The sequence below is a fragment of the Berghia stephanieae genome, chromosome 1, assembly GCF_034508935.2.
Source record: "Berghia stephanieae isolate SIO BIC M18660-M18661 chromosome 1, UCSD_Bste_1.3, whole genome shotgun sequence".
Lineage (NCBI taxonomy): Eukaryota > Metazoa > Mollusca > Gastropoda > Nudibranchia > Aeolidiidae > Berghia > Berghia stephanieae.
The window spans coordinates 20,404,926-20,432,425 of record NC_088360.1 but is presented as its reverse complement, the minus strand read 5'-3'; the positions used below and the strand labels follow the sequence as shown (position 1 = coordinate 20,432,425).

General features: G+C 33.1%; 3 protein-coding genes across 15 annotated transcripts in view; 2 read left to right on the top strand and 1 right to left on the bottom strand.

Annotated features, from left to right (window-relative positions):
- LOC144970183 (juvenile hormone esterase-like) overlaps nt 1–2,714 on the top strand; it is a 4,801-nt gene extending 2,087 nt beyond the window's left edge. The window contains 1 exon segment of the mRNA XM_078909563.1: nt 1,975–2,714. Coding sequence (XP_078765689.1) covers nt 1,975–2,714 — 740 coding nt within the window.
- Nucleotides 1,975–5,504, top strand: LOC144970189 (uncharacterized). Its single transcript, XM_078909577.1, has 2 exons — nt 1,975–3,301; nt 4,275–5,504. Exons 1-2 carry the CDS (start codon nt 2,796–2,798, stop codon nt 4,462–4,464), a joined length of 696 nt encoding a protein of 231 aa, XP_078765703.1. The 5' UTR covers nt 1,975–2,795; the 3' UTR covers nt 4,465–5,504.
- A 5,021-nt stretch (nt 5,505–10,525) lies between these two features.
- LOC144970112 (spectrin beta chain-like) overlaps nt 10,526–27,500 on the bottom strand; it is a 255,001-nt gene continuing 238,026 nt past the window's right edge. For 3 of the 13 annotated variants that reach the window (XM_078909351.1, XM_078909360.1, XM_078909376.1), the window contains 7 exons: nt 27,087–27,324; nt 26,553–26,741; nt 23,744–23,803; nt 17,069–17,320; nt 15,922–15,975; nt 11,802–11,830; nt 10,526–10,889 (listed from right to left, as the gene is read on the bottom strand). In XM_078909351.1, coding sequence (XP_078765477.1) covers nt 10,668–10,889; nt 11,802–11,830; nt 15,922–15,975; nt 17,069–17,320; nt 23,744–23,803; nt 26,553–26,741; nt 27,087–27,324 — 1,044 coding nt within the window. In that variant the 3' untranslated portion in view covers nt 10,526–10,667. Of the gene's footprint in view, nt 10,890–11,801; nt 11,831–13,958; nt 13,979–15,921; nt 15,976–17,068; nt 17,321–23,743; nt 23,804–26,552; nt 26,742–27,086; nt 27,325–27,500 lie in introns of all 13 variants that reach the window. The other 10 variants (XM_078909411.1, XM_078909420.1, XM_078909429.1 and 7 more) reach the window with 5 other exon arrangements.

Below are 27,500 nucleotides of genomic sequence, written 5' to 3'. Positions count from 1 at the left end.
ATTTGAAATAAATATTATTTAGTCTCTAGTAAAAGCCATGCTTTACAGGCTCTTTTATCAAGTTGCACATCATAAAGGGAAGCTCATTACCCCATGCCATTTCCAATGGAATAAAATGGAACCGTTTTAATTGTAACATTCTGGGCTCCTCAAATATTAGGACCCCAGTAAAATAATTGTTTTTGTTTCTAAGGATGTTACGGCACTTGCAACACATTAAGGTCACATCAGCGCCAGTAAAAAGAAAAGAAAATGGGATAGTTAAAAATTCTATGATAACAATCAAAATACCCAAGAAAAGGTAAGACAAAGAGAAGTTGGTTCAAATAGGAAACATAATATGTAGATTCCAAGAGCACACTATCAAAGTATTAAGTTTGAGATCACCTAAAAGTCTCATCCAGACACAAGCACAGGTCCCCATTAAGAAGAATACACTCAAATGTTTATAAATTATATAATAATATATATAACCAAAACATAATACCGTGCATAACAGAGAGGTGATTTACGAGACAAAAAAATATCATCTCCTAAAACTCCTATACATTTGATTAGTGCCAGAAGACAATAGAGAATAAAAATTTTTCGCGGCGGTGGTGGGGTTTGAACCTGCGACCTTATTGGTACGACAACTCCGCCTGGCAGGTGAGAGCGTGGCTCTACCGTGTGAGCTATCCACGAACACAAAAATATTCGTTTCAAACTCAAAGTCATTACTAGATCCCTCTCTCACCCACTTCTTGAGACCGCCGATTCGTTCACCACCATCGCGAATAATTTTGACCAGCAGTTAAGCTTAATAGCCAATATTCTCAACACAAACATATAACATAGAAACGATTGAGACATTGAGTATGCTCCGGTGTATGGGGTGAATTTTTTTTAATTCAGAAAAGTGAGTGGAGCAGGCACTTATGTTGGTAACAACAAGATATGAAGTGAATAGAAAAGTGCCAGAAGACAATAGAGAATAAAAAATTTTTCGCGGCGGTGGTGGGTTTGAACCTGCGACCTTATTGGTACGACAACTCCGCCTGGCAGGTGAGAGCGTGGCTCTACCGTGTGAGCTATCCACGAACACAAAAATATTCGTTTCAAACTCAAAGTCATTACTAGATCCCTCTCTCACCCACTTCTTGAGACCGCCGATTCGTTCACCACCATCGCGAATAATTTTGACCAGCAGTTAAGCTTAATAGCCAATATTCTCAACACAAACATATAACATAGAAACGATTGAGACATTGAGTATGCTCCGGTGTATGGGGTGAATTTTTTAATTCAGAAAAGTGAGTGGAGCAGGCACTTATGTTGGTAACAACAAGATATGAAGTGAATAGAAAAGTGCCAGAAGACAATAGAGAATAAAAATTTTTCGCGGCGGTGGTGGGGTTTGAACCTGCGACCTTATTGGTACGACAACTCCGCCTGGCAGGTGAGAGCGTGGCTCTACCGTGTGAGCTATCCACGAACACAAAAATATTCGTTTCAAACTCAAAGTCATTACTAGATCCCTCTCTCACCCACTCTATTCTCTATTGTCTTCTGGCACTTTTCTATTCACTTCATATCTTGTTGTTACCAACATAAGTGCCTGCTCCACTCACTTTTCTGAATTATAAAAATATACATTTGATTGATTCCCTCACAGCTTGGGTATCCGGCCAGGGTCAGGCCAAAACCAATAATCTCATCCCTAGACAAAAACCATGTTGGAAAACATATATAAGGGGATAGAAGACACAGTAAGTGCCTCCCTGCCCACTGTGGGAGGCCAGGAACCCCATCCAGTCAGTAAAATAAAATAAAACCAGATTTCTAAAAGCGATTATGTTACTAAACAAATACCCTGCCAAATTTCAAGTCGCACAGAAACGTGCACATGTCTGCAAATCACAAATTGCAGAAATACCGCGAGCTTTGGTGATCGGACATATAACTTAATAAAGTCTTTCTCTTTTTTCCCCTCAGATGGTATTTTTGATGCATCAAAAGACGATAAAATAAATTGCCCTCATCCAATTTTGATGACTTACAATGAAACAAGCTTCACTGAAGATTGTCTGATTCTAAACATTCAAGCAAAGGACATAAACCCTTCAAGTGCTATGAAGAAAGTTATTGTTTTTATCCATGGCGGTGGCTTCACGGTTGGTTCAAGCTCATTTTACGAAAGTAAAGAGTTTGTAACAAGCCAAGATGTTATCATTGTTACCATCAACTACCGACTGGGCGTTTTAGGATTTCTCAGCACGGAAAATGAGGCCAGTCCAAGAAATTACGGTCTTTGGGATCAATCACTCGCCATCAAATGGGTCAAAGACAACATCCGGGCATTCGGTGGAGACCCTGATGACTTAACGATAGCAGGAGAATCGGCAGGTGGTGCTTCAGTTTGATATCAAATTATTTCGCCCCACTCCAAGGGACTTTTTACAAAAGCCTATTCTCAAAGTGGTACTGCCACTTCTGTGTTTGGTCGATCAATCAATGCCCAATCGCATGCACTGAACATCGCCAAATCCGCTAGTTGCTGGGATAAAGATGTGGACACAAAAATTAGCATCCAAGAAAGTAAATCCGTTGTCGATTGTCTAAGAAAGGCCCCACTGTCTGCCATCACTGAGTTCAGCGACTTTAAACTGAGCAAAACACAATTTGTTCCGGTAGTTGACGGCGATTTCGTTCCTGATGTCCCAGCAAAACTTTGACAAGACGATGGATATCTTGACTCCATCGGGTTCTATGATCGTTCTTACTTGATTGCTGTTACGAGCAACGAAATAGGCATTATGGAAAATTTTGTAAAGATGACAAAGCACGCCATCTTTCAAAACGAAAATATGTCCGAAGAAGAAAAGAATTCGGTATACAAGGGGCTATTGAGTGATACTAAAAAGCTATACATGCAGTCAAGGTTAGGAGAAAGAGCTGCCTCTAATGAGAATATTGTTGGTAAAATTGATGACTTCTACCACAGGAGATTTGTTGACGAAAAAGTTCTTATGGAGATGGTATCTGACCTGAGTTTCTTGATTCCCTCTTTGGACTACTTAGCTGCGGCCTCCAGGCGAGAATCTTGCAATTCGTATTTCCTGTATTTCCATCACTTCCCGTATTTTATGAAAGGTTCTTACAGAGGGTCGCCCCATGCTTTGGATCTGTTGTATTGGTTTGATATCAAAGTGGAAGATGTTGAAAAGTTATTGTATGTTGGAATGCAAGGCGAATTTGCTGAAGAGGATATCAAGTTGAAGCGCATGTTTTCGTCGATAATAGGAGATTTCGTTAAAACTGGGTAAGTGATGATTTGATTATTTCAGATTACACCCGCTCCAAAATTAAATTCCCCTCCTCCTCGTCATCATCTTCTATCTTCTCCCCCTCCACCTCCTCTCATACTTTAAGCAAATATTCGAAAATCGCTCTAACTTTATTGCTGTACTTTAACTCAACGATAAGAGTAGTTTTATGGAGCCGTGCAAACATCTTTTTTCTCAAATCAGGGATACTTTAATGGCGCATAACTTTCTTTGCGCTCGCAATGACATGCATTGTAAGTTCTTTAACATTATGAACAATACGTTTAGGTAATGGTGGTTTGTTTGATTGTTTGTTTGTTTTTGTTTTTTGTTTTTTTATTTGATTTCTTTTGGGTCACCTTCTTTTAGATATCTATATAGTTAGATGACAGGACTTACCTATAGTCACATATTTTTGCATAATCTTTTTTTGCTTACAGAATTATGCGCATGATTTCATATTTTTTTCATAGTTCAGCAGGACTACAACAACAACAACAACAACTACTACTACTACTACTACTACTACTAACTACTACTACTACTACTACTACTACTACTACTACTACTACTACTACTACTACTACTACTACTACTACTACTACTACTACTATGGACAATAAATATCATATTATTATCATTACTACTACTACTACTACTACTACTACTACTACTACTACTACTACTACTACTACTACTACTACTACTATTACTGCTACCACCACAGCCAGTAGTACTATCAATTACTATCCCTATCAATAATATATAATATCTCCGAAAAGCGGAAAAGACAAGTCGTATTGTATGGGCATTATATTCAATTATATTTTCGTATATACTTACAATATTATATATATATATATATATATATATATATATATATATATATAATATATATATATATATATATATATATATATATATATATATATTTCTGTTGTTTGATTTTTTTTCTGTTATTTATTCCAGAAACCCTGGAGCAACTTTAAAGACCACTATTCCATCTGGGTGGCCCAAGTATGACGCCACCAATTCCTACTATCTCGACTTTAGCCCAAAGCCCTGGGTCAGCAGTTTTCTTGAGAAGGACAAGCAAGATTTGTGGCATAATACAGTGCCAGGAATGACTGTGAAGCCCTATTTTCATACAGAACTGTAATAATAATAATAATGATAAAAATGAAATTTATTTATATTGCGCCCAATCCTCTACACAATAAAGCTCTAGGCGCATAACAATAACTTCAATCCATTCAAATCTCTCTCTCTCTCTCTCTCTCTCTCTCTCTCTCTCTCTCTCTCTCTCTCTCTCTCTCTCTCTCTCTCTATCTATCTATCTATCTCACTTACTCTATCTATATATCTATCTCAGTCTCTCTCGCTCTCTAACTCTCTCTCTCTCTCTCTCTCTCTCTCTCTCTCTCTCTCTCTCTCTCTCTCTCTCTCTCTCTCTAATAGTAATAATGATAATAATTATGCCTTTCTGTGAGGAAACGCATTATATTAATTTGTTCAGAAAACTTGAAAAATCAATTGATCAAAGTCGCATAACTTGTCATCAAGTCTCAAACCTGACACTTCTTAATTTCAAGTTATTTATATTTATATAGAGCAATATCCATTAAATGTGTTCGAAGCGCTTAATAATGAGTCCCTAGCCAACAGCAACACTTAACTTGTAGGACGATACATGACGTCATGTAATGCGAATTGCTTTTCTTTCCGACAAAGACAACACTGTCAGTAGCCAGGTACTGATTTTACATCTGATTACAGTGAGAGAATGTGAGTAAAGAACCTTTTCATGGACTCAACTATGCACCGCTCAGAGCGGTATTTGAACTCTAGACCGTCTAGTCATAAGGCAAGTGTCATAGTCATACCACAAGGCCATATAGCTGCACAATATAGATAATGCCGTTTTAATGGCTTAATATTTGAAGTAAATGTAACAGTTTTCTGGCCAAAATGGAAAATAAAAACATTGTCTGTGTCCTGTCAGAGAAAAGTTGAATTGTCCATGTTTTCTACCAGAATTGATGAGAGTGTGGAGGTGTGAAAAATAATGACTGTAAGATATTGTTGTGAATGTGAAGAACACGTATTGAATTTTGTACTAAATATTGTCTTAGTAAATCATTAATTATAACTGCTAGTATGGTTGTTTATTTAAGTTAATAAATTTTGTAATTTTTAAAACATTTTTGTTTGTTTTCTTTAATGCTTAGCATATCAAAATGGAATTGTATTGCTTATTTTATACGTGGCCGAATATATCACGAGAATACACAAGAGAATGTCAATGGATCAAATACTTCTGTTGGCAGAGCACAGTGCTAATGAACTAAGTGAATTCAAGTTCATAAATCAGATTGTTTCCTTCCCCTTGTCCGCCTAGTATTGAACGGGTTGCTGTGTATCATTAATTAAGACAAGAAGGAAAATATTGAGCGCTAAACCAGCATTAAACCCAACGACTGTTTTATGGTTGCTAATGGTCCTTTCATGTTCTAATTACTGGGAAAAGCTTCAAATCCAAGGGCTACAATTCCTTGCGAATCCAAGAGCTCTTAGGCTCTTCAAAACACTAAAGAAAAGGGGACTAATTTACACAGGGAACAGAGAATAGTTTATGTTTTTAAGGGTTTTACGGCGCTTGTAACACATTCAGGTCTTATCAGCGCCAGTAAAAAGGAAGATAATTGGATAGTAAAAATATTCTAGTTGTACAATTAAAAGGACTTAAGGAAAAGTAAAACAATGGGAAATGGTTCAAATAGGGAACAGATGTAGATTCCAAGAGCGCACTATCAGTTTACTTGGTTTGAGATCACCTAAAAGTCTCACCTAGACACCAGCACAAGTCCCCACTAAGAGTAATACACTGAAATGTTTACAAATCATATATTAAGAAGAAAAAAATAACAGAGAGATGATTTACAAGGAAGAAAATATCATCCCAAAGAACTATAACTATATATTCGACTGTTTCCCTCCCAGCCAAGGTATTTGGACTCCGGTCAGGGACAGGACAAAACCAAGTAATCTCATTCCAAGACAAAGACAGAAAGCTTGTTGGAAAACAGATATAAGGGGATAGAAGACACAGTATGTACCTCCCTGCCCACTATGGGAGGTAGGAACCCCACCCAGAATATAATACTTAAACGTCAGACGGCGCTTGCAACACATTTAGGTCATATCAGCGCCAGTAAAAAGGAAGAAAATGGGAAAGTAAAAAGTTCTAGAATTACAATTAAAGCACCCAAGAAAAGGGACGGAAGACAAAAGGGGAATTGGTTCAAATAGGAAACAGATGTAGATTCCAAGAGCACACTGTTTGGTATGAGATAACCAAAAGTATCATCCAGACACAAGCACAGGTCCCAACCAAAAGGAATACACTCAAATGTTTGCAAATCATATATAATATGTATACAAAACATAATACGGTGCATAACAGTGAGATGATTTACAAGGAAATAAATATCTCCCAAAACTAACTATAGATTTGACTGTTTCCCTCTCAGCCAGGGTATCCGACATGGGTCAGGACAAAACCAAGTAATCGTATTCCAAGACAAAGATAGAAAGTAAGTTAGAAAACATATAGGGGGATAGAAGACACAGTATGTATCTCCCTGCCCACTATGGGAGGTCAGGTACCCCACCCAGAAACGTCAGGGTTTTAATGTGAGCTTACCCCCAAGAGAATTTAAAGAAAGAACGATTCAAAATTCGTTTATTATTTTATAAATAATATGTTTATTTTATATTTTTGGAAAATATTGAGATATTTGTATTTACTGAAATTCAGCACAGCTGTTAGATGTATAACAAATGTATGAGACATCTTTTGGAACATTATGAATGAAGGAATGACGTCTTTTACTATTATAGATTTACAAAATTTAAGCTAACCTATGGAACAAAGCCTTTTATCAATAATGGAATGTTGAGCTTATGAACAGACAATTTAGGATATAATTTTTTTTTAACATATCAAAAACAAAACGTAAACAAAGCAACAACAACAACAAAAAAAAAAACAAAAAAAAAAGCTAAAAAAAAACCAAAAAAACAACAACAAATAAAATTCTAGTTTACTTTTATGATTGATGGTATATGAAAAATTCATCAAAACTTGTTTAAGATATTGCAAGCCTTATCATAGCAAGGAATAAATACACGTGAATTATGTTTAGGAAATTACAATGAAGCATTAGAAATATCTAGCCTACTTCCAGATGGATGTGCATTGCATGGACCATTTGAAAGAGGGTATAATAAAACAATAATTTAATATAGTAGCGAAACAAACCAAACATAACGGTATTCAACTCCCATAAACAAATTAATCATGATATGAGATGGAAGACTACAGACTATACCCACACAATGATCGTTTATTAGTTTGTTTTTATGAGTTTTATACCGCTTGCAATACTTTTAGGTCATTTCAACGCCAGAAAAAAATAAGACAGTCAAAACTTCTAGATTTACAATTGAAAGCAACCGAGAAAGAGTAAGACAAAGGGGACGAGTTCAAATAGGAAACAGAATTAGATGCTAAGAGCAAACTATCAATGTCCTTAGTTTGAGATCAAGTAAAAGCCCCATTCAAACACAAGCACAGAATCCCACAAAGAGGAATACTTTCAAATGCTCACAAAACATGAAATTTAAAATTTAAAAAGAAAGAAATCTCAACAGTGCAAAATAAAAACAGAAAGATGTTTTACATTTTAAAAAATACCATCTCTCAAAACTAATACTTTAAATTTGACTGTTTCCCTCTCATCCAAAGACTCCAGCCAGGGCCAGGACAAAATCAAGTTTGACAGAACTGACAGAATCAATCGTTCAAAGACAAAGACAGAAAGCAACTAGAAAAAATAAAAGATACAGTGGGATAGAAATCGAAGACAAAAGGAGTGACTCCCTGCCATCAAGACAAGTCAAAAGACACAAGCAAGCAATGTGGACATAGACAAATAGCCACAATGATTAATAACTTATTCTTTGACATAAATCATATATCTCACTCTATATTTAAAGTATTATGCATAAAATAAGCAAATTCCACAATCTTGCACTGATTCTGGAAAACCAATGGAAACACGAAACAAAAATTTCAACAAGCCATTAGAAAATGTCGTATGAACACTTGTAAAAAGAGCGTTATAAAATAATAATAATAATATTATAATAATAATAATAATAATAATAATAATAATAATAATAATAATAATAATAATAATAATAATAATAATAATAATAATAATAATAATAATAATAATAATAATAATAATAATAATAATAATAATAATAATAATAATAATAATAATAATAATAATAATAATAATAATAATAATAATAATAATAATAATAATAATAGTAATAATAATAATAATAATAATATTAAAATGCATATTTGTTCGGCTGCGATAGGTACGTAACTCAAAGGCAATGAATAAGAGACTTAAGAATGAGAATTAAGGTAATCATATTGCGTATATGTGAAGATCTGGTTATTATGAACACGGTCAAATATCAGGGGACACAACAGGTAATGTTATAGTGGCCATTTCATCCATTCGCAAATTAGAAAATAAACAATTCAATAAACCGGATTAACCCTGTGAAAACAAGACTCAATTATTTTTTCCAAACATCGCATCTTACATCTTTAACATTCTGATTGTAGCCGACCAGTTTCCGCTGAGACAGCAATAATAGCGAGCAGATTCAAATGGTAAGATGCCAGATAAGAGTAAAATTTGAACCTCATCATTACAAGACAGCTGCACATAACGCAAAGATGTTTAAGCAGATTAAATTCATCCAAATGATATAAATTTAAAATCGCTTATATCACTTATTCCCTTCATTAAATCGTGTTTTTAAACTTAACTCATTATGCTAAATATTCAAATCTATTGCTAAGCAAAGCTAATAATATATTTAAAGTTATAAATATACAGTTGGATAGAAATATTATAGATAGTGTGGTTTCGTAGCCTCACATTTCTATTTGTAACCCCCTTGAAATATTAAACACATGGCTGGACTACATGAAAATTGCAATGGCCACTTAAACTTCAACAACCAAAACAAAACAAACAAAAAAACACCAACCAGAATAAAACAACAACCCACAATAATGACAAGTCATACATGATGATGGCGTCCATCATGACTGACACTAAGAGAAGAAATCTTCCGAACTACCAGCAGAAGAAGAATGGCATTTGCAACTAGCATAGTCACACTGAGAATATTCTTTTGGTTTTACATTTTCTTACATACTAAATTTTTAAAAATTGATTAGATTTGACCATCCAAGACCTTACATAAAGTGCCAAAGTCATTATAGATTAAAACGAACACAACAGCCATAAAAAAAGAACAAAATACCAAATACAGAACGTTTCGGATCCAAACTTTTTCAGCCAACGACAAAAGAAAACTCCAATAAAATCATAAATTACTTTAAAAACCAGATAGATGGCAGAGAAATATTTCACGTCCTTTCAGTAAGTAATAATATCTTGGAATGTAAACAAAAAGAAATGCTCGAGTACATTGCATTCCCAGATCTTATTACTTACCAAAAGAACATACTAAATATTTCTCTGCCATCTATCTGGGTTTTATAGTCATGTATTAATGTTTATATTGTTTTTTGTTGTTGGTTGAAGAAGTCTTTTGAGCCCGAAATGTTCCGTGTCTGATTTTAAGTTCTTTCTTTTCAGCTGTTATATTCATTTTTGTTTATTACTTTTTACAATCCACAGTTTCTAGCAGCTTAGTATCACTTTACCTATGTAATTGTAGATGAAAATGAAAACTGAACATGAGTTGCTAAAGCAGAATGGATGTAAGATATAAAAATATATAAAAATTATGACATGGCAAATTTGTATCAATTCCAAGTTATGATTGTGACCAAAACATAATCGACTCAACCAAATTGGACAACGTAATAAATAATAAATATAACTTAAAGATCAACTGCCTAATATATGACAAACTGAAAACAGATCGCTATTGACAATGAAAAAAACACAAGACATAGGCGGTATAGTATAAATAGTGTTAGTGGTTATTGCTTCTATAATCATAATTTTTGAGAACACTTAATTTCAAACATTCAATGTTTTCACATTCCTTTAGGAAATAATCGATATTGTTACTTGAACGCAATAGACGTTGCACAAGTCTATATATAAAGGGTATAGGTAGCTGTAAGTTGAACATAAATGGAAAAAGGAATCAAGAAAAACATTGATTAGCTATTCCCAAAACAACTTGACAAAAACAGGTCCAACTTGTACTCTGGTGTTAAATCATGACAAATTACTAAACATGTGTGGCCTTTTCTTTCTTGTGGTGATGATGGTGGTCCTTCTCTTTGTGGTCCTTTTCCTTGTGGTCTTTGGAGTCTTTGTCTTTCCTCTTTTTTAAGAACCCAAAGACACCATGACTTTTTCTCTTTTCTTTATCATGTGGATCATCAGAATGGCCAGATGCCAATACAGATTCGCTCATTGGTCGAGGTGGCACACTCGGTCTTGCCCGAATCTAAGAGATAAATCAAAATTAAAGAGATGCTTTAGTTCATATTTGATATAAGGATAGAAATACACATTGTTTTGTACAGTAAATTAGTTCCAGTTTGTTTTATGTTTCATATGATACTATAACGATGATGATGATGATGATGATGATGATGATGATGATGATGATGATGATGATGATGATGATGATGATGATGATGATGATGATACTAATTAATAGAACTTATTATAGTGCTTTACCACGTCTAAACAGGCACTAAGCGCTTATATATATAATCAATGTAAGAAAAAGAGGATGAATACAAACAGTAGTAATAGTAAATAGTAAATAATGAATTTATATAGTGCCTAAACATCCATGTTAATCGTGCTCTGCAGTGCTTTACATAATAATTTTTTTTAATATTAAAAAAAAATCACGACACAACATAATAAGCATGAATACAAAAACAAAATCTAAGCATCATCTATTTCATAAAAAATAAGCCTCACGGAACAACTCAGTCTTCAGACATTTCCTGAAAGATGATATAGTTTCACAGGACTTTGTCCGAGGACTGAGTGCGCTCCATAGGCGTGGAGCTATGGATGAAAAGGCTTTTTACCGAAAGTGGATTTTGAGGTAGTAACCTTTAGAAGTTGGGACTGTGATGATCTTAAATTTCGAGTTAATTTCAGTAAACAGAGGTAGATCAAGATGGGAATTATATATCAGCGTCTCAGTTCTAATATCACCTACGCCATGGCCGTTGATTCTAACAGGACTTATGTGCATATATATAAAAACAAAACAACACGCAAAAGATAAATTAACGATAGAAAACGCACTAAAGAGGTGTTGTTGTTGTTATATCATCAACAATCAATAATTTAAACAAATTTATGAGCATTCAATTTTTATAATGTAAATTCCTACCTGGATGTCCTCATCAAAGGAAGAATCCACTGAGGAAAGAAAAAAAAAGATGAAAAAGTTAATACTATTGGCAAAATCTTCAGTTAAATTAATGAACAACTGGGGACGCAATTATTGAACAATTATTCTTTTTAATGTAGCCAGGAAATAGATCAAATAATGAAAAACAGACATTTAAAATGACTTATAAGTCGATCTTCGTGTTTCACCAGGAGGTATATGTACAACATCAATGATATGGGGGGTTTTTTCTCTGCAAAAATCATCTAATGATGATGATGATGATGATGTTTATGATGGTGATGATGCTGATGATGCTGCTGCTGCTGATGATGATGATGATGATGATGATGATGATGACTATTATTATTATTATTATTATTATTATTATTATTATTATTATTATTATTATTATTATTATTATTATTATTATTATTATTATTATTATTATTATTATTAATATTATTAATATTATTATTATGATTATTATTGACATTATGACTATCAAATAAGCATTTAAAATTTGAGAATTTATATAGAACAATAGTGCTTTACAAGGGGTCCCTAGCAAACAGCAACACTTAGCATGTAGGACGAGAAAGGCGCCTGTTAGGCGATATTGTCATTTTCTTTTCAGCAGAGACAATGCTGTTAATGACCAGGTACTCATTTTACACATGAGTAAGATGAGAGAATGTGAGTAAAGAGCCTTTTCCAAGGACTCAATTATGCGCTGCTCAAAGCAGGACTTGAACCCTGAACCTCCTGATCATACCACTAGCCCTCATAGACGCACAATTCTTTTTTTTTTCCTTTTGAAAAAAAAAATTAAATAAAAACAATTTAATACAATTAATATCCATTAAAGTCTTTCACTATATGGCATCAATGAAGCTACAAATGCAAATGATCCAATAAAATTATCATATAAATTATATTGTTAAAAATTATATTTTTAAAAAATTTATTGTGTATACAAGAAAAGAAATGTCATGACCAAATCAAGTAAATTTATCAAAGATATCCAAAAAAATGGAGTAATTAGCAGGAAAGACAAAACATAATTGTAACACAACAACCACCTTAATCAACACACTGGTTGTGACGAATGTTATATCATAGCTACTTCATGTGTTATTATCATAGTGCACACACATCCCTTCTAAACGTGGCATTAGTTATCATTCTTAAAAACTAAATGTCATCAGTGTTGTTATGACGTTTCAAGACCAAGTACTCATTGGCATAGTGTAGCAAATAAAACTTCTATCGTGATTCAAATAACTTGTTAAACTTGAAAAGGTCATATCATGTGTTCCCAAATCTCCACACGTCTCTGTCCTAATCGAAAAAATGACACAGAGAAACTAGTTCAAGACTATCAAAATTCAGAGAAACAATTTTTTGAAAAAGATCCAGCCCAAAGGGCTTTAAAATTGTCATCAATTTACTTCATAATACCAGGCTCAACTGTGCATCGTAATCATGTCACAAATTTATCATGTGCTATCGTAATTTTATGTTTAATAAATCAATTTTTATGAACATGCATGTACAAAATTGAACGATATAGGTACAATATTCTATATGAACAATGATTCTTTCAAAAATTAAGAGACACGCTTTTAAAAAGTCTGATTTTATAATCTAAATGGTACTTGGGTAACTATTTACCAAACCCATCTCTAATATTTTAGATTTTTGTTTCTTGTCTACTATCAATGTGATTCTCTGTAACTTAATTTGAGAGTAATTTCATTTACTGCAGGTTGAAACAGATTATGAAAACTTGCAAAGCACACTGGCCTTAGTTTTGAAGCACAAGTATTTCGGAGCATACTTATAAAGGCAACTGTATCAGTTGATGAAGTGATCCAAAGCAAATAGGGTGAGCAAAAGGTAGAATGGTACTTAATTTCTTCACCAATTTTTATTGCCCACTCCTCCTATAATCAAATTAGATCTTATGATGGGTTCCGAAATAAAATAATAAATATTGCTAATACGAACAGAGAGAAAATCATAATTGATATGAATAAAATGATAAATAGAAAAACAAAAATAAAAAAGAAGAAAAATAATAAAAGAAAAGAATTACTAAACAAACATAAACCAGATCCCTAAAATATATAATATATCAAAATCCTAAAACATTACCTCAATGATTCACCTGTGGCCTGGGTAGTTCATATGGCAGGGAATGTTGTGAGTTAATATAGTAAAAAGTACAATACGAAATGTTTGTCCAGGAAACAGTCAAATCAAAAATTCATTTTACAGAAAGCATTCAAATCCCTAAGTACCCCTTCTATAACACATAATACTGAAACGGTGAACCAAAATGGCTATTATCATTGAAGCAGATTGCTGTAGTGTTTTTGTTTTCTATTTAAGTGATTTGTAATTTACTTTGACTAAACTGTGAAACAATCGTTGTTTTTTTTTTTGTTGTTTTTTTTTTTTTTTTTGGGGGGGGGGGGGGGTTAATTTGGATTAGATACAATGTCGTACGTCAAGGCAACTTAATTACTCCTGTTAAATATTATTTTCAGCTTTTATTTTAAGTCACCATGATTTTTAATAGACTTGATTGATGTGTAGGGTGCTTATTTGCAGGTCGGATAACCCACATTTTTATGGGCTCATTGTTGCAATGGAAATAATCTCAAAGCAATCCAAAATATCATCCATGACATCAATGTGAAATCAACTGCATTCATATATCAGACCTGTAAATATGTGCACATCATTTTTGATGGTTTGAACAACATCTTTATTTCTCTGACTATAATCACACTTTCAGTTGGTTTTAAACTTCAGTAACTCATCAAAAAATAAGCATGACAAGATATTATCATTTTATATTTCAACTGGTAAATTTTCAAATTGGGCAATTCTTTTCCGGATTCGAATTACTCATAAGTAGATGTACATACATATAAGACAAGGGTGCCAAAATTGGAGGGGGGGGGGGGGGAATCAAGTACAGCCATCGCCAGCATCGTGAAGGGGACCTAGACAATTAAAGAGATCACTCAATACCACAGGAAAAGAAACATGGAGTTGATCAAGATAATAGAGTTACAAACCTTGACCTGAATTCCTGTTAGAGATGGCTGAAGAGAATTAACGACAAGGTGTCACGGAAAAGAGAAAATCAGGACTCTTTTCTGCCTGTGATCCAGAGAGGGAGGAAGTGGGAATAAACTGGTCACAATACCCCCAAAAGCCAACAAATGACTTAACCCTCTCCTTACCACCTACAGCAAAATCGTCACATTTGTTAGGACACAATATGCATTTTTTCTTATTCAAATTTATTTTGTACATGAAAATGTTATTTGTTTAATTAATAAGAATATAACATTGTTTTCTAGAGAGCTTGTTTTAGTATAAAAAATCCATTTTCTACTGGTCAACCCTGCCATTTTGGGAAAAGTCTGATAATGGTCGGTAAGGAGAAATTAAATAGTAAATCTGCCTGCTTCCACTTGGAATCCACATGGGAAAGAAAAGAAGAAGGGAATGCCAAAGAAATACCTACAGATGTTTTGACTGTAGAGGAAATTGAGGGATATAAATGGAACTACATGGGTAATGGCCCAGAAGAGAATTGGATTGAGAAAAATTGTTGACGCAATGGCATGAAAGAATACAAAGACAGTATTGGTTTCTGTTTCTGCCTTTTCCTGTAAATCTGATTTTTATTTAAATATCATAAAATATCTATGGCAAGATTGACGTTGAAATTTTAAAAAATGAGAGTTGAATGAAGGCCAATTTTCTTTTCTTTTCCTATTTAACAAGGAGAGATCTGTATTGAAAAATTCCTGCAACCCAACAAAAATGATGATAACAGTGACAAAGAATCCTACGACGACGACGACGACGATGATGATGATGATGATGATGATGATGATGAACATCAGCTGATTTAATATGACCAGTCTTTTATCAGAGTAGCTGTAATCACTTATCCTCACTTTTTTTGAGAGAAAAAAGGAAAGCTGGAAGTGTCAAATCTCTTAGCAAAGATTTAGTTACAATCTATTGCCCACTATTTATATTTTTTCATTTTATTTTTCAAAAGAGATCTTTAACATTTGACTCCAATGCTCACCTTTATCGGCGTTATGGTCGTTGTCTGAGATTGGTTGGTGGTGGAAATCCACATCTGGGAAAAGCAACACAATAAATGATTCTATAATGAGCGAGGTAAATATTTACAGACACAATAATATAAGGCATCGCACAGTGCAAATACAGTACAAAGTATTTAGGGATATTAATCATTTGAGATAAGGTATGGTCCAAAATGTTTAGAGTTCTATAAGTTCCATTTCCCCTTCCCCTGAAGTGTTGTGAGATGTTGAGCAATTCACCTGACTCATTTTGCAGCGTTGTTCTGCGACTGACGCCTGTGTTATTCCAGTCCTTCCTTGGAATAAACCCTTTAAAAATTCCGTTTGGGGATGAAAAAAAATCATTTATTTCAAGTGATACATTGACTTGGACGTTGTGTGACATCAGTTGACATTTTAAGGCCCCCTCTCAACCCCCCCCCCCCCACCCCAATAAAACCCCTTGCATCTAGAGGTGAATTGGATATCTGGATCAAGTTTGGACTTGGAGGAAAATACTCTGCAATAGTTAAGTCCTACTCTGAGGGCAATCAACAATTGTCATGATCCATTCTATTCTGAAAGTTTCACGATGATTTTCCTATGGTCTCAATAATCCTAGGGCATCTGCTGAGTAAGGCACATAAAGGATAAAATGTTTGGAATCAAAACATATTGAAAATACTGAGAATTTATCAGGTTGTAATTAATATATTGTGAATTAAGCATCATTTAATTGTAACACAATTGTATATTCTTTAATATTACAATGTATCGTTTTATGGGTAAAAATTAATATAACTGACACGAGGATATCATATGTAAACAGTTTTGTAAAGCACTTAACAAAAATATTGCAAACAAGCGTAATATGAATGCGATTATTACTACTACTATCATTATTATTATTATTTTATTATTATTATTATTATTATTATTATTATTATTATTATTATTAGCATTAGTATTTCATATTTTTATAAAAATGGAGATGGGAGCGGGGGGGTGGGGGGGGGGGGGGAGAGAGAGAGAGAGAGAGATTCTTAGCCCTTTAGCTCGAAACACCATGTGCCATGACACACTTTGGCGACTCTTTTTTTCAAGAGGGGAAGGGGGGGGGGGGGATCTTATGGTGATAATAAATACCTGAATTGTGGGAAGGTATACTGGATGACCTTGAGTTAGCAGGCGACCGGTCTTGACGTTCCTCCACTGGGTGAGAGTTGGGGACCTCTGCCACAGGGGTGACATGTCTGGGCAGGGCCCGAGGTGCAGCAACAGGGGCAGCGCTGGGTACCTCAGCAGGTGGGGGGAGGGAAGGAGGAGGTGGGCTCAAGTCACGTGAGTTCTTGTGACCGTATTCTAAGGATTGAGCAAATTGATCGGAGGGTTCCATGTCTGAGAGAGGAAAACAGGGGAGGAGGAGGAGGAGGTGGAGGAGGAGGAGGTGGAGGGGGAGGAGGCGGTGGTGGCAAATGGATGGGAAGCGGTTATAATTAGAGCAGGTTTCAAGGGACTAGAAAAAAAATCATAAGCATAATCATCAGTAAAATGCATTGGCTTATCAAGGTAAAATGAATAATTGGTATTAAACTTTTAATCAAAACATTACAAATATATAATGTCATATATGATTGAAGCAAATTATAATTCAAATTTGAGGTGACTGTTGAGAGCAATATCTATTCATAATAATTACTAGAGAATGCCCTATACAATTGGGCAGGCGTGAGGTTAAATTGGATTTGAATAATTGATAATATCACAGAAGTTAATAAATAAAGAATTAATGAAAATAATACTGATGACTTTTAACAATTAAAAAGCGAAATCTTATCATAATAAGTCTGGAAGAAGTATCTAAAATTTTTGAGAGGTTGAGAGCAGCTGGTTATGAATTATCAATTAATCAGAAACTTTATTTCACTTTAAAAAATAAAGTAGATTTAAAATATCATGGATTGAATACACAGGTATCAAATCTTTAAAGAAAAGAAACAAAACTAAAAGAAATGAAAGGAAAATAAACAATGCATAAGAACAAAGTGCAAAACAAAAGGGTCAAAGCCAGGGGGGGGGGGGTGACTCATTTTTCTTCAAGACTGTATCAGCGTAGAAGAAATATTTAACAACTAAATTTATTTTTATTGGACTATATCGAAAATTAAAATAACCATGAACACCTTCAATTTTTACACGATGAAGAACTGACTGTAACCGTAAGAATGTACATGCATATTTATCAATATATAGATGGTGATAATGTCCTTAGGATAATACGCATTCAGAAATGTTGAATTCAAAACAGTTAAGAATTTAAATAATACAGAGAGACGGGAAGAATGAAGGAGTGTGTATATTAGAGTGCAGATTTTGTCTATTTTTGACAATTTAAATAATCGATGATATCAAAAAAAAAAAAGAAAGAAAAATAGAAATATATATTTTTTGTTTGTTTTATTCTTAATTATCAAATATTGAAATGAGGAGTTTATTATGATTATAGATAAAATAAAGGAAAATATAAATTAATTTATAGAAACGTTTTCACTGAACAAAAAGACTTTTAAAAATATTAATAATATATCAGGACGATTGAGGTAAATAAAATTCTACATTTGATTGGGTTTGGTAAAAAATATAATTGTGAAGAAATATAATTCCAGGCATCTGCTTCCTTTACTGACATCTTACAAAGGGTTGAAAACGTTCCTATTTTTTAACCGATTACACTCAACGATATCTCATTGTTCTTTTGAAATATTTTTGGGTCGAGTAAAGTGTGGCATAATATTGGAGTGCAATATTCAAAAGTATAAACATTGAAAACATTTGATTCACACAATTTTTAAATAATGGTAAAAGGGAGACTTAGACTATGTGGCTAGAATTCTCCATTCATTAAAACAAAATGTAATTGAGAACAAAAGCTTATGGGTGCTGTCAAATATTATGTTATCTGTGTTATATAAGGTAGACTGTTTTATGATGAAATATTTGAAGGAAATTATGCTAACAATTATCTAATTTGACCGTTTAATTTTTCGAAAAGTCATTTATAAAACATAATTATGTAAAGACCAGTTAATATTTTAAATTGTCAAAAAGTAAATTTAAAAAATGTAAAAACAAATCCAACCCAATGCTTTATAAGAGTTTAACAGGAAAATATGGAACTCTTTGTGCAATAATTCCTCCTAAATTATCATTTATTGGGAAAGGGAAAGACAATAGGGGCCAATGTTGTAATTGTGAAAATGGAATTTTAACTAAAGGTTGAAAAACTGCACTGAAACATAATGAAACTCAAAGTCAAACAAGTGCAATTAAGACAACTATTTGCAAAGTGTTTTAGTATATCTTTATTCATATATTCTAAGATACAACCGTATCAATTTTATACCACAGCAAATAAATCTTAAAGGCATCATGGCTCGAATAATAGAACAACTAGGTTTAATTCCACAATACAAAATCATCATTTTTCTATTCTCCCTGTCCACCCAAAACCCACAGAGTGACTGTGTCTAATATCAGAAACAACGGAAGTACTCGACATTAGACTGGCGTCTTATTCAGATGTTAGCAAACAAATATCATTGAACCTTTTTCCTATCCGAAATCAGGACAAAATTATTTTGGCTCGATCAACCTGATTACTCTAAAAAAATAAATAATAAAGCTACATAAAATTCTTAACTAACAGTCATTCAAAATTACATTCTAATTCCCACATGCAAAAGTGTAAAGTAGACACTGAACTTGGTAATTTTATCTATTTCCCACATATTATTTTAAATTAGATAGTTCATACTGTTAAATCTACTTAAATATAAGGATGGAAATCCCTTTCAAATACATGGATATAATGTCCAAAAATAAAAAGACTCACAACAAGGATGCCCAGATGTTGCAAATACAAAAATCATATAAGGTAGACGGTTTTCATATGAAATATTTGCAGGAAATTATGCTAACAATGATCTAAAAAATATCAAAAGAGGTAATTTGATACTAGGCAGATACTACAAAGAAATGCTATTTGAAGATCGCATTAGAAAAATAAGTGTACTGGTAATATGTACATTTCACTTACAAACAATTGGAGGGTTCGAAAGACAGTGCAATTTATAGGCAATTTACATAGCCTACCTTAACTTTATGTGCAGTTCACTCCACTTAATCACAAATCGGTTAATTGCACACAATTTTTAAATAATGGTAAAAGTGAGACTTAGACTATTTGGCTAGAATTCTCCATTCATTAAAACAAAATGTAATTGAGAACGAAAGCGTAGGGGTGCTGTACAGTTCACTCCACTTAATCGCAAATCGGTTAATTGCACACAATTTTTAAATAATGGTAAAAGTAAGAATTAGACTATGTTGCTAGAATTCTCCATTTATTAAAACAAAATGTAAATGCCACACATTCACAAAAACGGAGTTCTTTCTATATAATCGATCCGCTTAATCGTGCACCTTCTCCACTTAATCGCTACATCTTGATACTCGCTGTATACACCACTAGGTGTGAAACGTGATCGCAGCCAACTAAATGAGTTTTTGTTTACATTGTCTGACGACTCAATTGCAATTCTCTACCTGTACATTGCTTTCTTCTACTGGGCCATGAACAATAAGAAAGGATTACAGAAAAGACTTGTGTCTCATGCTCATCTTTTGATTGATCCCTGTGGTCCCTGTCCACATTGTTACACTCAAAGGATTTAAAGAAATTAAAATTTAACCAATGAATTGCCTTGTATGGCCTTGACCTTTTATGGTCATTGCCTTATTTGAAAAAAATAAAACAACAACAAAAAGACTGCATCACTTATAAAAGATTGTGTTTTATACAATGTACCATCATTACAGCAATGGCCTCCCCAGAGCGCAGAGATCTAACTCTTCAACAGAAACTTCAATTGATTGCAGATGCAGAATCAATTCCAAAGCAAACGAAAGGCAAGCTAGTTGCAAAGTATGGCATGTCAAGAACCCAAGTCTTTCGTTTGCTATAAAAAAAACAAGGATGATGTTGCAGTTAAGTGAGTAACAGATCAAATCTGGGACGTAAACGTCAGAGAGATGGCTAGCAAGGCGTCGTTGAAAATGCCTTAGTCATGCAGATGGGTGATAAGTTAGATCAAGGCGCTCAATTGTCTGGAGACCTAATTAAGCAAAAGGCAACTGAACTGGCATCAACTCAAGGCACGTCTTCCTCCCTATCAGAAGGCTGGCTCTCGAGATGGAAAGGTCAACACAATGTCATTTTTTAAAAAGAATATGGCAAAAAAATGATGCTGATGCCTCATGCTTACTTTTCTTACAAACAATAATGACACATTTTGTTGTCGATAAAACATGAAAAAGAAAAGAAAGAAAAAAAGAAAAAGAAAAAAGAACTCCCACAACCCCCCCCCCCCCCCCCCCCCCAAAAAAAAAAAACCCCAAAAAAACATAGACATTCAAAAACAAAAAAAAATACAAAAACAAACAAACACAACCAACTTTCTAATGAGGTCAAATTTTAAACATGACGGACTCAAAGCCTGCAGGCAGAAAACTCAGAGGGGGAGGTCCTACATGAATGGCACATGAAAGCGGGTGCTTAGATGCTATTTTTAGCTTCTCCATCTAATCGACACACTAACAGGAATTCCCGAAGGTGTACGATTAAGCGGAGTCGATTGTAATAGAAATGTCAATTAATATCTGACGATCTCCATTTCTTTGTCAGACAATCTATGACATTGCAATGCAATTTGACTTTCATAAAGCTTATAGACATTAAAATAGTAACTGTATCAATAAAAAGATAATCCCAAAAAAAAAAAATTGTAACACAATAGGCCCTATTATCTACAGTTTATTACAAAACATTTTGATACAGTCATTTACTGACAACCTACAGATGTTATAATATAATATCATTTACTGATAATCTACAAAAATTGTAGTACAATGTCATTTACAAAAAATCTATGGATAATGTAATACAATGTTAATTACTGACAATCCACAGACATAATTTACTGACAAAGTCATTTACTGACAATCTACACGCATTGTTATAAAAAGTCATGTTCTGACAATCTACCCACATTATATTATTCAAATTGGTCTTTTTCAGACAAGCTAGAACGTTGTCATGAAATTCCACTAAAAAGAAGCGTCCCAGATTCTAATAAAAGTATAATTTCCTAACAGTTTAAAGATATTCAAATATCAGTTTTTGATAACCTTGAGACATAATAGTTAGTGACAAATGATTGAGAAACAACCCAAGGGACAACAACAAAAAATAAAAATTAAAAAATATTTTTTTTTAATAAAAAAAAGAAAATGTCGAAAAAAGAGAATAAAGGGTTAGAGTATCCTACATGTGACCCATCATCTCAAAACAGTATTAGGTCAGGATGAATTGAACTCCGAAAGTGATTTTAGAATTAAAATATTAATTTTCAAATAATAATAAAAATAAGTTACTTCTATAGCGCTCAACTTCCACATAGGTGCTCAGTGGTGTTTTACAGTATTAGTTGTTATTCAAACATTCATTCATTTACAATTTTGAGGGTTTAAAAAAATCATTTTCTATTTTTGCAATGTGAGTAATTATATCTATTTCCCACCTTGATCAATATAATTTAGCCCCAAAAATGAATATAACAGCTCAAAAAAAAAAAAAACACAGAACGTTTCGGAGTAAAAATCAATCTTCAGCCAGCAACAAAAAAACCCCCTAATAACAACATTAATACATTACAAAATATTTAGCCCTAAGTTTAATATTTGTGGTTATAATTTCAATTTCCTGCACACGGGAAATCCTGACGTAATACCGCTTTGGGACGATGAGTCACATATGTAATATAACAAGTTTCATCAATTCCCGTATTACAATGTTGAATCTTTCAATGCAATATTTCAGTGTCAAAATGTCAGTGACCTAAAACAAGACGAGTGAAATTAACCTAGAGAATTGGAATGATCTGACAGAATAACAAATGTACAAATCTTTTCTCCTGCATTTTATTTTACATCAATATTGCAAAGAAATAAAGGCAGAGGAAAAAAATCTCTATATTATCTTAACAACAACCTTAGAATGGAAACAGCTATTGATTGTTCATCCTTTCCTAGTAAATGCGAAGACGACTAGCATTATAATTACAGAAGCAACCATTCACATTCATTTTTAGTCAAAGTAGTTATTTATACTTTAAAATATCATTGGAGGTAAAAATAAATTGCAAGCACATGAACCATTTATACGAAAATATCTAGGTAGCTTTACAGCAGTTTTGTCGAAGCCAAATTAGTTTGAGTGCTATATCTCCAATTTTCGAGTGGTGTTAAACACAGAAGAATAAAGAGTTTGTTTGTTTTGTTGTTTATTTATTTATTAATTTTGTATTTTTTTTTTTTTTGAATGAGAATAAGTCTAAAGATTCAAAACAAAATGGGTGGGTTTATTTGAGTTTTTGCTATTTTCACCTTGTCCTTTTTTTAAAAATACACATTATTATGATACATAATACAATCTAAGAAAAAAATTAAATGAATTGAATTGAAGAGGTTTATTAAAACTATTCAAAAGAAAACTAAACCCGATAAGTGCAGCTAAAAAGAAATCTACAATTGCCCCAAAAATAATAGATCAACCCAAAACCGCACTACGAAATTAAAAGTATTATTTCCAGCTCTACAGAAATGAAAATTTTAAAAAAATATAGCACAACACCCAAAGCCTTGTAATAATTAAAAAAACAATAATAAAAGATCTAAATCAAACAAAAGTGACGCGTCTATCACCTTCATATGGCATGAGATCTGGTTCACCCAGATTGGCAAACTCCAACATCTGTTCCTGTTCTGTAAACACAATCAATTCCAACAAATCGAAACACAATTACCACAACAACACCATAAAACATGACATCAATATCAGAAAATTTGTATATGGTGCAGTGTAGAGCAAAGCAAGTTTTTTAAAAATCAAAACAAGAAAAAAAAAATCAAAGAAAGGCCAAACTCTAAAACTCAGCTTTTCTCCACTAGGAATTAAACTTCTGGTCTGGGAGTTGCTCGTCAGTCGAAATAAGCTGATTTTTTTACTTCTATTTTCTTTACTTGCTTTGTCTGGCACTGTGTCATCTACAACTTTCCAGATTTTTATCTAGCACAAGTAGTTACTTCACAAATTTCCAACCAAAGAAATTTAACAATACGTGAAATTACTGACAGGTATGAAATGCGATCAGTTTTTGTTTGGGTATTATTATGGGGTGTGGCAATGTAACATAAGGGCATGTTTAAAGGTTAGCGAAATGCTCTTTGAGATAATTCTTTATTAGTAACCTTGATTACTAGACAGCCTGAAGCTGTGGCTTCTAAAAGGATTGAAAAAAAATATTGCAGCCTCATTTAAAAAGAAAATATATCTTAAAATATTATTTTGAGATCAGATCCTTTGTCGGCCATCAACAAACAATAATAAAACAACATAAAATTTACTGGTATAGGTGAATACGACAGTCCCTGTTTTTCAAAGATGTTGTATTTTGTATGACTTTACTTCCTCTTTTGAATGAAACATGCCTTTCCTACCTCTGTTTGATCATGAACAATTCCAAGCTCTATATATTGCTCTATGTTCCATAATTTTCAATCCTTTTAGTAACCAGCTAATTATTTGCGTGAATAGGTAAAATTGTGTATGACCTTTGTGAAATGAAAATATATCAAACTATTGTTTTATATAATCAAATCATGTTATATAATCTTTTCGGGTTTACTATATCAAAAGAAGATATTGATCACTGACGAAAGTAATTTTTCACTTGTTTTATGTGATGTTACGATTAAAAGAACAAAAAGGAATAATAAAATATTAAAACCCACAAAAACAGTTTAGCAAATTATTTTATTTTTAAACATTAATTAACCTTACAATCAAAACGGATTTTGTTCTTTTTTCATGTTGAATTTGAATTCATTTCACTGAAGATCACAAGTAATTTTATCCTTTAAAGGGAGTAATCGTTTTTATGTTATGTGTTGCTTGGAAGAGCGCAGATAATATAAAATGTGAACAGATACATGTGTGTGGCTATGAAATTTGATATTAACTTGACAGAGAGATCCATTGTGATAAGCAGCATTGTGATAGTTTTATAAAGCATCAAGAAATGAAGAAAGTTTGTTTCGATACTGTAATCTATGTACCGCTTCAGATGCAAACCTGTCATGAAATACTGGTAATTCTTCTAATAAATATGAAAGGTTCACCAAACTGGTCATATACAGAGGGTAAGTTAATCTTATGAACCAAAGTCTTCATAGCATGGAGATGACAAAGCCTCGTAACAATGTCAAATAACATTTGTCAGAGACTAGATGAGAGGTAAAATGTTGCTCTGACGTCATTTCTAAAGAGAAGTACTACATCTAAATCACTTTCAGAGCTTTGAGCTTGTTTAAATACAATATATTATTATTATTAATATTAGTACATTCCTCAATTTGATTGCAAATGAGTAACCGATAATAATCAGTGATGGATATAGTAAGGGTGTAAAGGGGTAGCTAAAGAGGCATCTTGAATTGTCTAAAATGGAGATATCGTCCAATATGACTTGTTTTGGGAATATGAATATCATTGTAAAGTAAATAGAAATGGGTGTATTCTGTGTATTCCCCTAGTTACAGGCCAACAAAGTTCATCTGGATACCAAAGACTAATCCGGATGTGATTGTATCTATGGATCCTCAACCTCAATAAGTATGAATATACAAAGAAGACGGGAACCAACTGAAAAGAACTAGAAAAGACAGCCTATGATAGAGGACGAAGGTATGTAACTGCAAAAATAAACATCGAATGAATTCAAACATTAAAAAGTTGATAAAATTATCAACACCAGTGAATGTCTTGTCAGGAAGATATTGGAAAAATGACATCTCTCTGTTTAAACATAAGCACCAATACAGATTATAATCTATCCACAAATAAATGAGATAGCAGAGTCGGCAGCAAGGTGTGCCATCCCTGAGAAAATTTGAGGATTCAGCAACTGAAATCCCAGACCCATCTGTTAGCAAGAAAGAGTGATAGGCTGACAGATCAAATAGATTTATAGTTTTTATCACTGAAAAGACTACTAATCCTAAAAAAAAAAACAAAAAAAAAACTCATCAAATAAAAAAATTCTTGTTCTCAGCCAAATTCAACTTAACCCCATTATAACTGTTCCTTTCATAAAGACGATATTTTCATGGGGTCAAAAACAGCCAGAAGCCATTTGCAAATTCACAAGGAAAAGTTGCCTTTGTGGGCCTGGATTTGAAGCGGTTGTGGTATAAAGCTTGTGGCAAACCTGCAGGTGAATCATATGACTATTGGTGGGTCTGCTTCTGAAGCGGCACCAAACATTAGGATGGGGAACACTCAATTCACGCATTGTGATCAAAAACACATGAATGACCATGCAACTATCAATCTTACCATTTCCAGATAGAGATCACTTAAAATTTTCAAAGACAATTCAATCAAAGTTATTGGATTTAATTGGAGAGTTATGCTTTATTAGAAATAAAAAAGGAACATTCAAACTGCACTCACCTGAAAAATATTGCATTCTTTTATACCACGTCTTCAACATTTCTGATGTTGGAAATTCTAAGAGATACTCAGCTCCGTCTACCAGTTTCAACCTCAAGACGTTTTGCTTCTTTGTATAATCTGTGGCAATCTCACTAACTGAGCGATGGATATTGACGGGCAGGGCAGCAGGTTGGCTGTCAAAATAAGCTGTAAAAAAATGTATTCTCTATCAATTATTTCTTTTTCTTGTCTTTATAAAAGTGTTCCACTAATAACATTGGTGATTATATTTTCCGCCGCTGAGAAATAAAACCATAAAAAAAAATCTTAATATAGCTCAAATTTAGAAAAATCAAAATAAACAAACTATGGCCATATCGTTTATGAAATACAGAAAAATTATGTAAATGAAAGTTAGAGGTTAAATATAAAACTCTATTTCAAAATCAAGATCAAGAACTATCTAAGTTTTGCCATGCACAACAGACATTCTGACAATGAAATGATCTAAATACAAAAAATGCATTTCTTTACAGAAGCCTTCAAATTTACCCTCTTTATCCTTGAAAAAACACAAGAGTTGTCCATACAGTACAGTGTAGTAAGTCTTCCAGGAACGGATTGTTGCCTTCTTTCCACCAGTCTGCAATTCGTGTTTTCTCTCCAACAGACCCTCCAACTCAGCAGGAGGCAAGTTGTCGGGGAGCTTGTACTTGTCCTTGAAACTACGAGTCCTTCTTCTAATATTGAAACTTGTTGTTCGCTTTGGTTTTTTGCCTTCGTCTTTCAGCTAAGTAAAAAAAAATAAAAAAATAAAAAAAAAAAAATAAAAATAAAAAAAAAAAAAAAAAAAAAAAAAATATATATATATATATATATATATATATATATATATATATATATATATATATATATATATATATATATATATATATATATATATATATATATATATTTTTTTTTTTT